At 42.8% G+C, this 13,699-nt stretch overlaps 1 protein-coding gene across 5 annotated transcripts in view; it reads right to left on the bottom strand.

Annotated features, from left to right (window-relative positions):
- ZNF410 (zinc finger protein 410) overlaps positions 1-13,699 on the bottom strand; it is a 54,277-nt gene that overhangs the window by 1,286 nt on the left and 39,292 nt on the right. For 4 of the 5 annotated variants that reach the window (XM_073011151.1, XM_037984693.2, XM_007987243.3 and 1 more), the window contains 3 exons: positions 7,851-7,976; positions 6,754-6,894; positions 5,440-5,567 (listed from right to left, as the gene is read on the bottom strand). In XM_073011151.1, the coding sequence (XP_072867252.1) occupies positions 5,440-5,567; positions 6,754-6,894; positions 7,851-7,976 (395 nt within the window). The remainder of the gene's footprint in view (positions 1-5,439; positions 5,568-6,753; positions 6,895-7,850; positions 7,977-13,699) is intronic. The other variant, XM_007987246.3, reaches the window with a different exon arrangement.

The following is a 13,699-nucleotide window of genomic DNA, read 5'->3' as shown; positions in this document are numbered from 1 at the left end:
TTGCTGTGATGAAGGAAGATAAGCCTAAGGGACTCCTGCACAATGGCAGCTACCACTAACATTCTACTCTATACACAAGGCTCTATTCAAAGGAGCTTTTGAAATAATAAATGAAATTGGTTTCCATTTTCATATAAAAACAAAATGAGAGGCCGGGCGCGGTGGCTCAAGCCTGTAATCCCAGCACTTTGGGAGGCCGAGACGGGCGGATCACGAGGTCAGGAGATCGAGACCATCCTGGCTAACACTGTGAAACCCCGTCTCTACTAAAAAATACAAAAAATTAGCCGGGCGCAGTGGCGGGCGCCTGTAGTCCCAGCTACTCGGGAGGCTGAGGCAGGAGAATGGCGTGAACCCGGGAGGCGGAGCTTGCAGTGAGCCAAGATTGCGCCACTGCACTCCAGCCTGGGAGACAGCGAGACTCCGTGTCAAAAAAAAAATAAAATAAAAAAACAAAATGAGGCTGGGTGCAGTGGCTCACGTCTGTAATCCCAGCACTTCGGGAGGCTGAGGCAGGAGAACTGCTTGAGACCAGAAATTTGAGACCCGCTTGGGAAACACAGTGAGGCCCTGTCTCTACAAGAAAATTTTTAAAATTCGGCATGGTGGTACATGCTTGCAGTCCTAGCTACTTGGGAGGCTGAGGGAGGAGGATCGCTTGAGCCCAGGAGTTCTAGGGTGCAGTGAGCTATGATCATGCCACTGCACTCCAGGCTGGGTGACAGAGTGAGACTGTTTTCAGACAAACAAAAATGAGATGGGAACAATTCAGTAAAACTCAGGACAAAAACTGAACTTACTAAAATCTAATAAGTGTGGCAGGAAAGTTAAGAATAGTGTGTTTTTAATGGAGGCCAAGATCCAGACCTTTGCAGTCAAACTTAGCAAAGGTACTTTATAAGAAATGTTATAGAATTTGTAATTTCTATATTTTGTTTTATTTGGAAAGCAATCTAAGATGCAGTCAACACTAGCTGGGGGCCGGGCGCGGTGGCTCAAGCCTGTAATCCCAGCACTTTGGGAGGCTGAGACGGGCGGATCACGAGGTCAGGAGATCGAGACCATCCTGGCTAACACAGTGAAACCCCGTCTCTATTAAAAAATACAAAAAACTAGCCGGGCGAGGTGGCGGGCGCCTGCAGTCCCAGCTACTCGGGAGGCTGAGGCAGGAGAATGGTGTGAACGTGGGAGGCGGAGCTTGCAGTGAGCTGAGATCCGGCCACTGCACTCCTGCCTGGGCGACAGAGCGAGACTCCGTCTCAAAAAAAAACAAAAAAACACTAGCTGGGAATCTCTTATACTGGTTCTTGAGTTCAAGAATGTGAACTCAATGTCAATATGGAGCCCCATTTAGAATGACCTTTAGTAAGTATTAGAGCCCAAAGCCCTGGGGGTCCCAGTTGGGCCTGTGCGAGGAGTCCTCCATCTAATTCTCAGATGTGGCACAATGATGAGGAAAAACAGAGATTTTCCATCTGAACCAAAGAGAGGTGACTTGTAGTTTCTGATATTTTCCCATGGTAATTTCTTTTCTTTTCTTTTTTTTTTTTTTTTTAAACAGAGTTTGGCTCTGTCACCCAGACTGGAGTGCAGTGGCATGATCATGGCTCACTGCAGCCTCAACCTCCTGGGCCCAAGTGATCCTCTCACCTCAGCCTCCCAAGCAGCTAGGACCAGCTAATTTTATTTTATTTTTTGTAGAGATGGGGTTTCCCTGTGTTGTCCAGACTGGTCTCAAACTCCTAAGCTCAACTGATCCTCCCACCTCAGCCTCCCAAAGTGCGAGGATCAGAAGCATGAGCCACCGCACCCAGCCTCTCATGACAATTTCTGATAACAGATTTGTTTGTTCTCTGGTATTCTTGATAAGCTATTTTTATTTTTAGAGCATATTTACAGGAATTACAAGTTCATCAGTAGACTTTGATCTATACTGCTTGGTGATCTCCAAAAAGGTGAAATGGACATGTGTTGCAAATAGCCTTCACCTTCTCTGGCACCTGAAAAGTTCTTAAGGAATCAACATTCCTCACTCATTGGAGAAATGGCAAGTTATTACCTAGACCTTGGATGAGGAAGAGGACTAAGCCTGGAACCCTGAGGACCTCACAGCTTGAAAAAAAAAAAAAAAAGGGAGGTATTGGAGGACCCAAGCTAGTGAAGAAAGAAAAGGAGGGGATAAGCAATGGAAATGCCTGTGGTAAGAGGAGGAGAATGGTAAAAGTGAAGAACACACAAAATAAGTGAGACTCAGACAGAGGGTATGTTTGTAAATATACAAAAACCCATGAGGAAAAAGTGACAGTGCAGGATTTTCAGCTACATCAAGGACAGCACTTTCCCCTTTGTGTTATTAATATTTTTCTAAGTGTTTTGGGCTTCCATTATGAAACTGGGTACTTAGGGCCTGCAGGCCCTTTGTGCCCTCCTGGAGTGAAGACCATACTTCCTTTTTTTTGTTTGATTTTTGGGATGGGATCTCTCCCAGGCTGGAGTGCAGTGGCACAATCATAGTTCACTGCAGCCTCGAACTCCTAGGCTCAAGTTGATCCTCCTGCCTCAGCCTCTGGAGTAGCTGGGACTACAGGTATGTACCACTATGCCTGGCTAATTTTTTAAAAACCTTTTGTAAACACAGGATCTTGCTCTGTTGCCCAGGCTTGTCTCGAACTTCTGGCCTCAAGTGATCCTCCCACCTTAGCCTCCAAAATTGCTGGGATTATAGGCATGATCCACCACACCCAGGTCTGTCTTGTTTTTTAGGCAGCCTGTGTTATGCTGTCTCCCTGAGGCTGTAAATGGGCAGCACCTATTACACATGGATGCTCTGAAGCCAATTCCAAGACTCACGCCTGTAATCCCAGCACTTTGGGAGGCGGACGCAAGTGGATTGCTTGAGTCCAGGAGTTCAAGACCAGCCTGGGCAACATAAGACCCCCATCTCTACAAAAAATACAAAAAAAAGTTAACCGGGCATGGTAGCATGTGCCTGTGGTCGCAACTACTCGAGAGGCTGAAGGAGGAGGATCACCTAAGCCTGGGAGGTTGAAGGCGCAGTGAGCAGTGATTGTGCCATTGTACTCCAGCCTGGGTGACAGTGTAAGACTGTCTCAAAAAACAAAGACACAATTAACATTATACTGTTCTTGTTTTATCTCTTTCCTCCTTTTGTTGTTGTTGCTGTTTGTGATGGGAGTATTTCAAAGCAAATTGTAGGCATGCCATTTCTTCTGTATGTATTTCAGTATATGCCTCTAACAGATACAGTATTAAAACTGTCGAAGTTAGGGCCGAGCACAGCGGCTCACACCTGTAATCCCAGCTCTTTGGGAGGCTGAGGCGGGTGGATCACTTGAGATCAGGAGTTCAAGACCAGCCTGGTCAACAGGGTAAAACCCTGTCTCTAATAAAAATACAAAAATTAGCCGGGCTTGGTAGTGGGCACCTGTAATCCCAGCTACTCAGGAGGCTGAGGCAGGAAAATTGCTTGAACCCGGAGGCGGAGGTTGCAGTGAGCTGAGATCGCACCACTGCACTCCAGCCTGGGCGACAGAGTGAGACTCCATCTCAAAAAAAAAAAAAAAAAAAACCAAAAAACAAAAAACAAAAAACACAGTTGTCAAAGTTAGGAGATAGGTGTGAGCTGCTGCTCTCAGCCCTAACTTTGACGTGTGTTTATCATACTAGTCTCTCTCTCACTATATTCTGAAAATTTCCATAATAAAAGCTTTAAAACAGAAAAATGAAGACAAGAAAAATGGAGGAGAAAGACGAAGACTCTGTGAGACATGTATGATTCATTCCAAAGGAGTTACCAGAAAAAGTGACTTAGGAAAGAACCAATGATATCAAGAGCAAAAACTTTAAATACAAGCAAAGAAAATGGGTCATGACAATGAATAGAAAGGTCCTGGCAAAAGCATTAACATATATGCCCAGAACCCTATAATCCTGGGTACCCCCCAAAGATACTAGAGAATAATGGAGAATATTCAATATAGGATACAGAATCATTCAAATGATGTAATAGCTTACTGTGGTATAAAGGTTATAATGAAAAGCAAGAAGGCTGGGCACAGTGGCTCACGCCTGTAATTCCAGCACTTTGGGAGGCTGAGGTGGGCAGATCACGAGGTCAAGAGATCGAGACCATCCTGGCCAACATGGTGAAACCCTGTCTCTACTAAAAATACAAAAAATTAGCCGGGCGTGGTGGCGGGCGCCTGTAGTCCCAGCTACTCGGGAGGCTGAGGCAGGAGAATGGCATGAACCCAGGAAGCGGAGCTCACAGTGAGCCGAGATCACATCACTGCACTCCAGCCTGGGCAACAGAGCAAGACTCTGACTCAAAAAAAAAAAAAAAAAAAAAAGGGAGAAAAGATGGAAGAACACCATAAAAACTAATGTAATACTGAAAGGATCCAAGCTACATAGGTTTTGACAAAAGTTCATGCCTATGAAATGTGCTTGTGATGAAGTAATCCACTCCCATGACACAAGACCAGTGAAATATCCCAAAATTCTAAAAGACTGACCAGTTTGCATTCTGTTTTCTGAGTCAAACCCAGTACTGGTCCATGCCCTATTAGGAACTGGGCCGCACAGCAGGAGGTGAGCAGCAGGAGAGCAAGCATTACCACCTGGGCTCCACCTCTCCTATCACAGCAGCAGCAGCAATAGATTCTCATAGGAGCACAAACCCTATTGTGAACTGTGTATTTGAGGGATCTAGGTTGCGCACTTCTTATCAGAATCTAATGCCTGATGATCTGAGGTGAAATGAAACCGGTCCCTGGTGCCAAAAAGGTTGGAGACCACTGATTTAGATAATGGTTCTCACTTAGCAAGCAAGTGAACAAATTTGTATATGCCCATTTGGTTAAGCCTGGTATCTCCCAGACATATGACCATAGCAGAATGAGCAATAATTACGTTTAATGATTTTGTTACTATCTTTTCTGCTGAGGGACTTTTTCCAGGATGTTATTTCCAGAGAAAAGAAAGGGCTCTCTAGGAAATACTCGCTCCTCTCTGGTACAGAAATTTCACCCAATTTACACAGGCCAGGCCCTCTTCTCTGAATAATTTAACAGGTGAAGTCAACATGCATTTATGCAGTGCCTGCTGTGTGCCTTTATAAAATAAAAGCTGTATCTTCATGTTATAGTGTGGCAGAGAATAGTAGGAACAGATATCAACGAGGAATGTGTATAAAAGAACTTTAAAGCTGCGAGTCCCAGCTGTGACAGACCAATCTCCAATTCGTTAAGACCCTAACCCTCAGGCTCCTTTCAAGCTGAACTCATGCTTAATTTAAAGGAAAATATTCGTGTCAAAGTTTCCAGGAAATGGAAACTGGAGACTTTTTCAGGTCCCCTAAATTCTCAATCATTCCCCACACAAATTGCCACAGAAACAAAGGGCAAGAGACCACTTTACCTCTTGTGGATTTACTGCAGTTAAGACAGAAACTTCATATGATTGCCTCCCTGACTGCATGGTCACCAGGTGATGTGTCACATCAGGCACTGAAGACAGGGAACGTGGGGATCCTTCAGCAAGCACCTCTGTGAAGCAACAGAAAAATGTTTCAATGAAAAGTGAATCCAGAGATATACCTATCTGGATCATTAAACCTCTCATTAACAACTCTAAAACTCTATTCCTCTATTTCCCACATTCCTCTATTTCTTCCAAATTAATCCTGTCTCATAAGCATTATCAGTAAATTTGGAAAGTATTATAAAAAGAGAATAGGAAGGCAAGAAATCTTAATACAGAATTTAGAATAATACGGCATTAGCACTGTTAACTGAATTAAAACTATGTATGAAACGGGCAAAAGCTCTTAGTCAAGCAGGTAACGGAACCAAAGCCACCCTTAAAGCAGTCGCCAATGATACTAATAGCACTTACTAACTGAATATGATGAGAGTAACAAAAACACAGGGCCTCATAGTTTTTAAATGTTCATCAGTGGGATCACCATGAAAATCTTCTGGAAATAGTTTATGGTTATACCACTTAGCCCTCAAAAAATTAAAAGTTTCTTCTAGGGGTTTTCTAGCTTATATGACTATTTTATGCTGTACCATAATTTAATGTTGGCTTATATACTGTCTTTTATCTCTCAATGTTCTTTCCCATATATATGTAAGCTTTCAGTTCTCAACTGGATTTTAAGGTTCCTATTTTCTACTTTTGTCTTTCCCATGGTGCCAGGCACACAGTAGGCACTGAATAAATGCATGCTGACCTCACCTGTTAAGTTTTTCAGAGAAGAGGGCCTGGCCTGTGTAACTTGGGTGAAATTTCTATACCAGAGAGGAGCAAGTGTTTCCTAGAGAGCCCTTTCTTTTCTCCAGAAGATATGGCTTTTGAAGGTATGGAGAAATTGCTTTATATCTCCTCTGTAAAACCTGGTTATGTTCTGTTTAAATGTTTTAAAAGTTAAGTTCTTCCATAACTGCAATAGGAAAGATAGAAATAGTTGGGCTAAGGATGCTAGGATTATGAATAATTTTTTCTTAAGAATTTTTTTCTTTTTATTCTTTTATTATATTATCTTCAATGAAAAAAATTTTTTTTAAAACAGATTCACTAATCCACCCCAGAGAATAAGAACACAAATGCTACTCATACCACAGCTACTCATAAGAAATGAAATTTAAACATACATTGTGGAGACACCCCGTTCCTTAGCCCCTAGTTGCAGTCCATTTTTCCCAAATAAAGCAGAGTTGGAAGTCTTACCATCATCAACTCCCAGGATAGAATTGGTATTTGGTAGGTTCAAGGACTCTCCACCAAGGCTGGGCTGGGAATTCATAGACACCAGGTTTTTACTGGGTACTGAAGCCTCTTCAAGCAAACTACTGCCCATTAGTGGCTCAGCTGCACAGAGAATAGGTTGTGAGAGACATACAGCAATCAAGGCTGTGCCTGGTCCTCATTTTCTTTCAACAGGAAGCTGGCCTTCTCTTTCATTACTAGAAGTTAACCTATAGATGGGATGCCACCTATTTCACCTACTTTTGAGAAACAAGAATAAACCTAGAAGGGAAAGAGTAAGCCTTAGAAGATAATGATCCTTGCTTGTGTTCAGCATCTGAAGAATTAGCGTATGAAACAGGATAGGTGGATCTTTAGAAAGGAATATTTGGAATAATTAAGGAAAGATATGCCAAAGGAATAAGAATTAAAAAGAGTTATCAAGTTTCAGACAGGGCAAAAAGGTAGTCATGACTGGTAAGTAAAATATGCTTCCAGCCTGGCCAACATGGTGAAAACCCATCTCTACAAAAATGCAAAAATCAGCCAGGTGTGGTGGCACCTGCCTATAATCCCAGCTACTCAGGAGGCTGAGGCAGGAGAACTGCTTGAACCCAGGAGGCAGAAGTTGCAGTGAGTCAAGATGGCGCCACTGCACTCCAGCGTGGGCGACAGAGTGAGACTCCATCTAAAAAAATAAAAAAGCTTAAACTCTTGCCATGCAGAAATCTTTTATCACTGTGTTACTCAAATGCTGGTTCATGGATCAGCACTAGTTACCATCAAAATCACTAGGGGAACTTTTAAAACTACAGATTCTGGGATCTTGCAAATTATCTCATTTATCAGATTGCTTTGTTTTATTGGTGGGGCGAAAAGCAACAAAAAGTATACAAATTTTAAAAGGCTGCAGAAGATTCTACTGTACAGCTATGTTTGGAAACCATCAGCCCATCACATGAGACCAGGTCTATCTACCTAAAACAGAATCAGAAAATTTCCAGATAACCAGGCAGGACAGTGATTTGGCTCTTTGAACCCTAGAAGGTATAGCCCTCCACTCTGCCCACCCTCCTCACCAGTTTGCTCCTGCTCTTGACTCCCAGCTGCTCCCAGCTGCAAGTGATGCTTTCTCATATGCACATTCCTGCTTCCACTCTGAGAGAAGGTCTTCCCACAGACTTGGCACTGATGAGGCTTTTCTCCTGAAACAGGGACCAGGTTAAACAGGGAAGCCAAAAGGACAGGAAGAGAATGAACTCAAGACCTAGATGGAGAAACCCAAAGAATGTTAAACTAAACATAAGCAGCAGCTCCTTTTCCCATTCCCCACCTTCCCAGCCTCTCAAACTTCAGTATATGGGGGAAGGCAGGAAGAGTACACCAGGAGGGCTTTAGCACACTCCCTGCTCCCAGCCCCTGGTCCTTTCCAGACTCACTGTAATGCTGCCTTCACAAAACCTCTTTGGTATAGGACCATGGCAACCACAAAAAATAGGCCTTCTTTTTCAGATAGTCTTCCATGGACCTCTAGGACATGTGCTTTCCTCAAGGATTCCAATCCTGGGTTCCTAATATCCCCTTGACATATTCCCCGCCACCCTCTTTGGGGTCACCATTCACACTGGTGGCTCTTCTAACATAATAATCTAAATTGTCCTCTATGTCTTCAAGTCCCAGACTCTCCGTCTCCATTCTACCTACCCAGACAACCATACTTAGAGCAGAGGTCAAAAACTCCTGTCTATAGGGGACTGATAGGTAGCGAAAGTAAGTAAAATGGCCCAGTGGAGGCCACAGTAACCTAGAGAGTACCTAGAAAAGGGGCAGCTATTATTCAGCTCTAGCCAGCTGTTGCCATAGGTAGATTAAGGCCTAGCACAGCCAGGTTCTGATTTTTTTTTAAATAAGGATTTTTAAGTAGAATCTCCCAATTTCTAAATGCTAGGAACAGATTCACAATTGATAAACACATGGTACAGCAATCTTCATTGCTGATTGTATTTTGCTGGGAATGCAAAATACAAAAACCTCTTTGGGGGAATCTGACCACTTCTAGAAAAACTGTAGATGCACTTGCCCTTTGACCTTGGAATCCCACTTCTAGGAATATGTCCCAAAATTATAGTGGCAAAATGTGAAATACTCTATGCACAAGGTTATTCATCACTGCAACATTATTTTAAATGGCTAAATACTGGAAACAACATAAATATTCATCACAGAGACTGACTAAAAAGCTATAGATACTGCAATAGTCTTGCATAGCAAAAAAAAAAGCTATACAATAGAAACAGGGTAGAAAATTACAAACCTTAAAACTAAAAACTGAGTCACCATTTGAACCAGCAATCCCATTACTATCTACCCAAAGGAAAATAAACTGCTCTACTAAAAAGACACCTGCCCTCACATGTTCACTGCAGTACTATTCACAACAGCAAAGACATGGAATCAACCCAGGTGCCCATCAGTGGTAGATTAGATAAGGAAAATGTGGCACATACACACCATGGAATACTGTGCAGCCATAAAAAAGAATAAAATCATGTCCTCTGCAGCAACATGGATGCAGCTGGAGGCCATTATCCTAAGCAAATTAACACAGAAACAGAAAATCAAACACCACATGTTCTCAGTTGTAAGTGGGAGCTAAACACTGGATACTTATGGACACAAAGATGGGAACAATAAACACTGGGGATTCCAAAAGCACTATGGGGCAAGGGCTGAAAAACTACCTATTGGGTATTATGTTCACTGCTTGGTCAACAGGATCATTAGTAGCCCAAATCTCAGCATCATGCAATATACCCTTGTAACAAACCTGCACACGTACCCCCTGAATCTAAAATAAATAAAATAAATAAATTTATTTTGGCCAGGCGCAGTGGTTCATACATGTAATCCCAGCACTTTGGGAGGCCGCGCAGGCAGATTACTTGAGGTCAGGAGGTCAAGACCAGCCCGGCCTACATGGTGAAACCGCATCTCTACAAAAATTAGCTAGGCGTGGTGGCGGACGCATGTAATCCCAGCTGCTTCGGAGGTTGAGGCAGGAGAATTGCTGGAACCCAGGAAGTGGAAGTTGCAGTGAGCCAAGACCATGCCACTGCACTCCAGCCTGAGCCACAGAGTGAGACTCCATCAAAAAAAAAAAAAAAGGCCAGGCGGGGTGGCTCACTCCTGTAATCCCAGCACTTTGGGAGGCCAAGGTCGGGGGATCACGAGGTCAGGAGATCGAGACCATCCTGGCTGACACGGTGAAACCCCATCTCTACTAAAAATACAAAAAATTAGCTGGGCATGGTGGCCGGCACCTGTAGTCCCCAGCTATTCAGGAGGCTGACGCAGGAGAATGGCGTGAACCTGGGAGGTGGAGCTTGCAGTACACCACTGCACTCCAGCCTGGGAGACAGCAAGACTCCGTCTCAAAAAAAATAAAAAGAGGGCCGGGCGCGGTGGCTCAAGCCTGTAATCCCAGCGCTTTGGGAGGCCGAGACGGGCGGATCACGAGGTCAGGAGATCGAGACCATCCTGGCTAACACGGTGAAACCCCGTCTCTACTAAAAATACAAGAAAATTAGCCGGGCGTGGTGGCGGCGCCTGTAGTCCCAGCTACTCGGGAGGCTGAGGCAGGAGAATGGCGTGAACCCAGGAGGCGGAGCTTGCAGTGAGCCGAGATTGCGCCACTGCACTCCAGCCTGGGGTACAGAGCAAGACTCTGTCTCAAAAATAAAATAAAAAAAAAAAAATAAAATAAAATAAAATAAAATAAAATAAAATATAAAATAAAATATAAAATAAAATAAAATAAAATAAAATAGTCATGAAATGTCCAGAACAGGCAAATCAATCCAGAGACAGAAAGCAGATCAATGGTTGCCAGGGGCTGGAGGAAGAGAGAAATGGGCAATGATACTAATAATGGGAATTCTTTTTCTTTTTTTATCATCTCCTGGATATGGGGATCCTTTCTGGGATGATGAGATGTTGTGGAGTTGGACAGTAGAGAAAACTATAAAACTATGAATATATGAATATATAGTTGGCCATACACATCCACTGATTCAACCAAGCAGATAAAAAAAATTCAGAAAAAATAAAAATAAAAAATAACAGGCCAGGTGTGGTGGCTCATGCCTGTAATCCTAGTACTTTGGGAGGCCAAGGCAGGTAGATCACTTGAGGTCAGGCGTTTAAGACCTGGCCAACATGGTGAAACCCTGTCTCTACTAAAAATACAAAAATTAGCCAGGCACGTGCCTGTAATCCCAGCTACTTGGGAGGCTGAGGCAGGAAAATCACTTGAACCCAGGAGGTGGAGGTTTCATTGAGCCGAGATCATGGGCCACTGCACTCCGGCCTGGGCAACAGAGCAAGACTCCATCTAAAAAAATAAATAAATAAAAAATAACAATATAGTAATAAAAAATACAAATAAAAAACCCATATAGCATAACTATTCACATAGCATTTACGTTGTATTAGGTACTATCAGTAACCTAGAGATGATTTAAAGCATATGGGAGGATATGTGTAGGTTATATGCAAATACCATGCCATTTTATGTTAAGAGACTTGGGTTACTTGTGGATTTTGGTATCTGCTGGGGTCCTGGAACCTATACACCACAGATAACAAGGGATAACATTACTACTAAAAATCACTTAGCTGCACACTTGTCTTCTTTTTATATTTTAGACAGAGTCTCACTCTGTCACCCAGGCTGGAGTGCAGTGGCATGATCTTGGTTCACTGCAACCTCTGCCTCCCAGGTTCAAGTTGATTCTTGTGCCTCCGCCTTGTGAGTAGTTGGGATTACAGGCACACACCACCACACCCAGCTAATTTTTGTATTTTTAGTAGAGAGAGGATTTCACCATGTTGGCCAGGCTGGTTTTGAACTCCTGACCTCAGGTGATTCACCCGCCTCAGCCTCCCAAAGTGCTGGGATTACAGGCATGAGTCACCATGCCCGGCCAGACTGCACGCTTTTTTGAGATGAATCTTACGGTATGTGAACGATATCTCAACTTTAAAAATGTATGGATGAAAAGGGAGGGAAATATGAAAAATAACCTGCATTTGCTTGTATATGCAAAAAGAACCATTGGAAAAGTAAACCAAATAGGAAATAAAAAGTGGTTATATCTATAAGAGGAGGAGGGAGGGAACATGGTAAAGTGACATACCTATAATCAAGGCTTTTTGAATACATCTAGCTTTGACTCTACATATTAAAAAGACTTCAAAAAGAAACTGAAGCAAATCTATATATCAGGCTGGTGATATATTAAAACAATGATTTAAAAGGTATTTAAACATAGAATTATTCTAAGAAAAATACAGCTCCAAGAGTCTTAAACTTCATTCTGTAGACAAATTGATAATATTGGTATTATCATTTTGAAACAATACTGCATTTAATGTTAGGAACCAAGATTTTCAGTGTAAGAGAAAAAAATATAAAGTACAAAAAAATCCCCTGAAAATTGTTTAATGTGAAAATTTAAATTGGAATTATCAATATGAACCAATTATTTTATTTTCAAAAATATGTCTTCTCTAGTTCTTTCCACCAAAAAGTTCTAGAAACAGTAACAACCTTTTTTTTTTCTTTGAGATGCAGTCTCGCTTTGTTTCCCAGGCTGGAGTGCAGTGGTGCATCTTGGCTCACTGCAGCCTCCACCTCCTAGGTTCAAGCGATCCTCATGCCTCAGCCCCCCAAGTAGCTGGGATTACAGATGCATGCCACCACACCCAGCTAATTTTTGTATTTTTTTTGTAGAAACAGGGCTTCACCGAGTTGCCCAGGCTGGTCTTGAACTGATGGGCTAAAGTGATCTGCTCACCTCAGCCTCCCAAAGTACTGAGATTACAGGCATAAACCACTGCGCCCTGCCAACAATGACAACCTAACAGCAACGGGCACATGGCACCCAGACTGTGGTTCAACTATAAGGAACCAGGACTCCATGGAGGAATAGCTGATTCCAAGTCTAAGGTAAGCCTGGGAACTGTTGTTGTGTTATAAAGCAAAGAGGCTATAACAACACAAATGGGTCATGTCAAAAGCATAAATATGGCATGAGAAGCTCCGAAAATAACAACCAGGCCAGGCACGGTGGCTCACGCCTATAATCCCAGCACTTTGGGAGGCCAAGGCAGGTGGATCACTGGAGGCCAAGAGTTCAAGACCAGCCTAACAAGGCAAAACCCCATCTCTACTAAAAAATGTGCAAAAATTAACAAGACATGGTGGTGGATGCCTGTAGTGCCAGCTACTTGCGAAACTGTGGCATGAGAATCGCTTGAACTAGGGAGGCCACTATAATTACCCTGATAGAAAAGCTAAAAATATCACAAGAAAACATTACAGACCAATATCCCTCATGAACATATAGACTCCTTTTCCTCCTTCCTTTCCACTCTCCTGCCCTCCTCCTCTCTCTCTCCCTTTCTCTCATCCTTCCTTCCTTCCCTCCCTCCCTCTCTCTCACTGATTGATTTTTTTGTAGAGGACAGGTCTCCCTATGCTGCCCAGGCTGGTCTAGAACTCCTATGCCCAAGCAATCCTCCTGCCTTGGCCTCCCAAAGTGCTGAGATTACAGGCATGAGCCACCACATCCAGCCAGTTGTAAAAATTCTTAACAAATTATGACAAAACCAAGTCTAGCACCATATAAATAGGACTATACACCCTGACTAAATGGGATTTGCCCTAGAAATACAAAGTTAGTTTTATATCCAAAAACCAACTGTTAGCAGTAACATTAGTAGCATACAGTACAAAAACAACAAGATCATCTCAATACACACACAAAGGTGCTTAACAAGATCCAAACCCATTCATAATAAAAATTCTCAACAAACTAGGAAGAGAAGGTAAATTCCTTCATCTGATAAAGGGCATGTATGAAAAAAA

The sequence above is a fragment of the Chlorocebus sabaeus genome, chromosome 24 (genome assembly GCF_047675955.1).
Source record: "Chlorocebus sabaeus isolate Y175 chromosome 24, mChlSab1.0.hap1, whole genome shotgun sequence".
Classification (NCBI taxonomy): Eukaryota; Metazoa; Chordata; class Mammalia; order Primates; family Cercopithecidae; genus Chlorocebus; species Chlorocebus sabaeus.
Note: the sequence above shows the minus strand (reverse complement) of the source record. Positions and strands in the feature narration are given on the sequence as shown.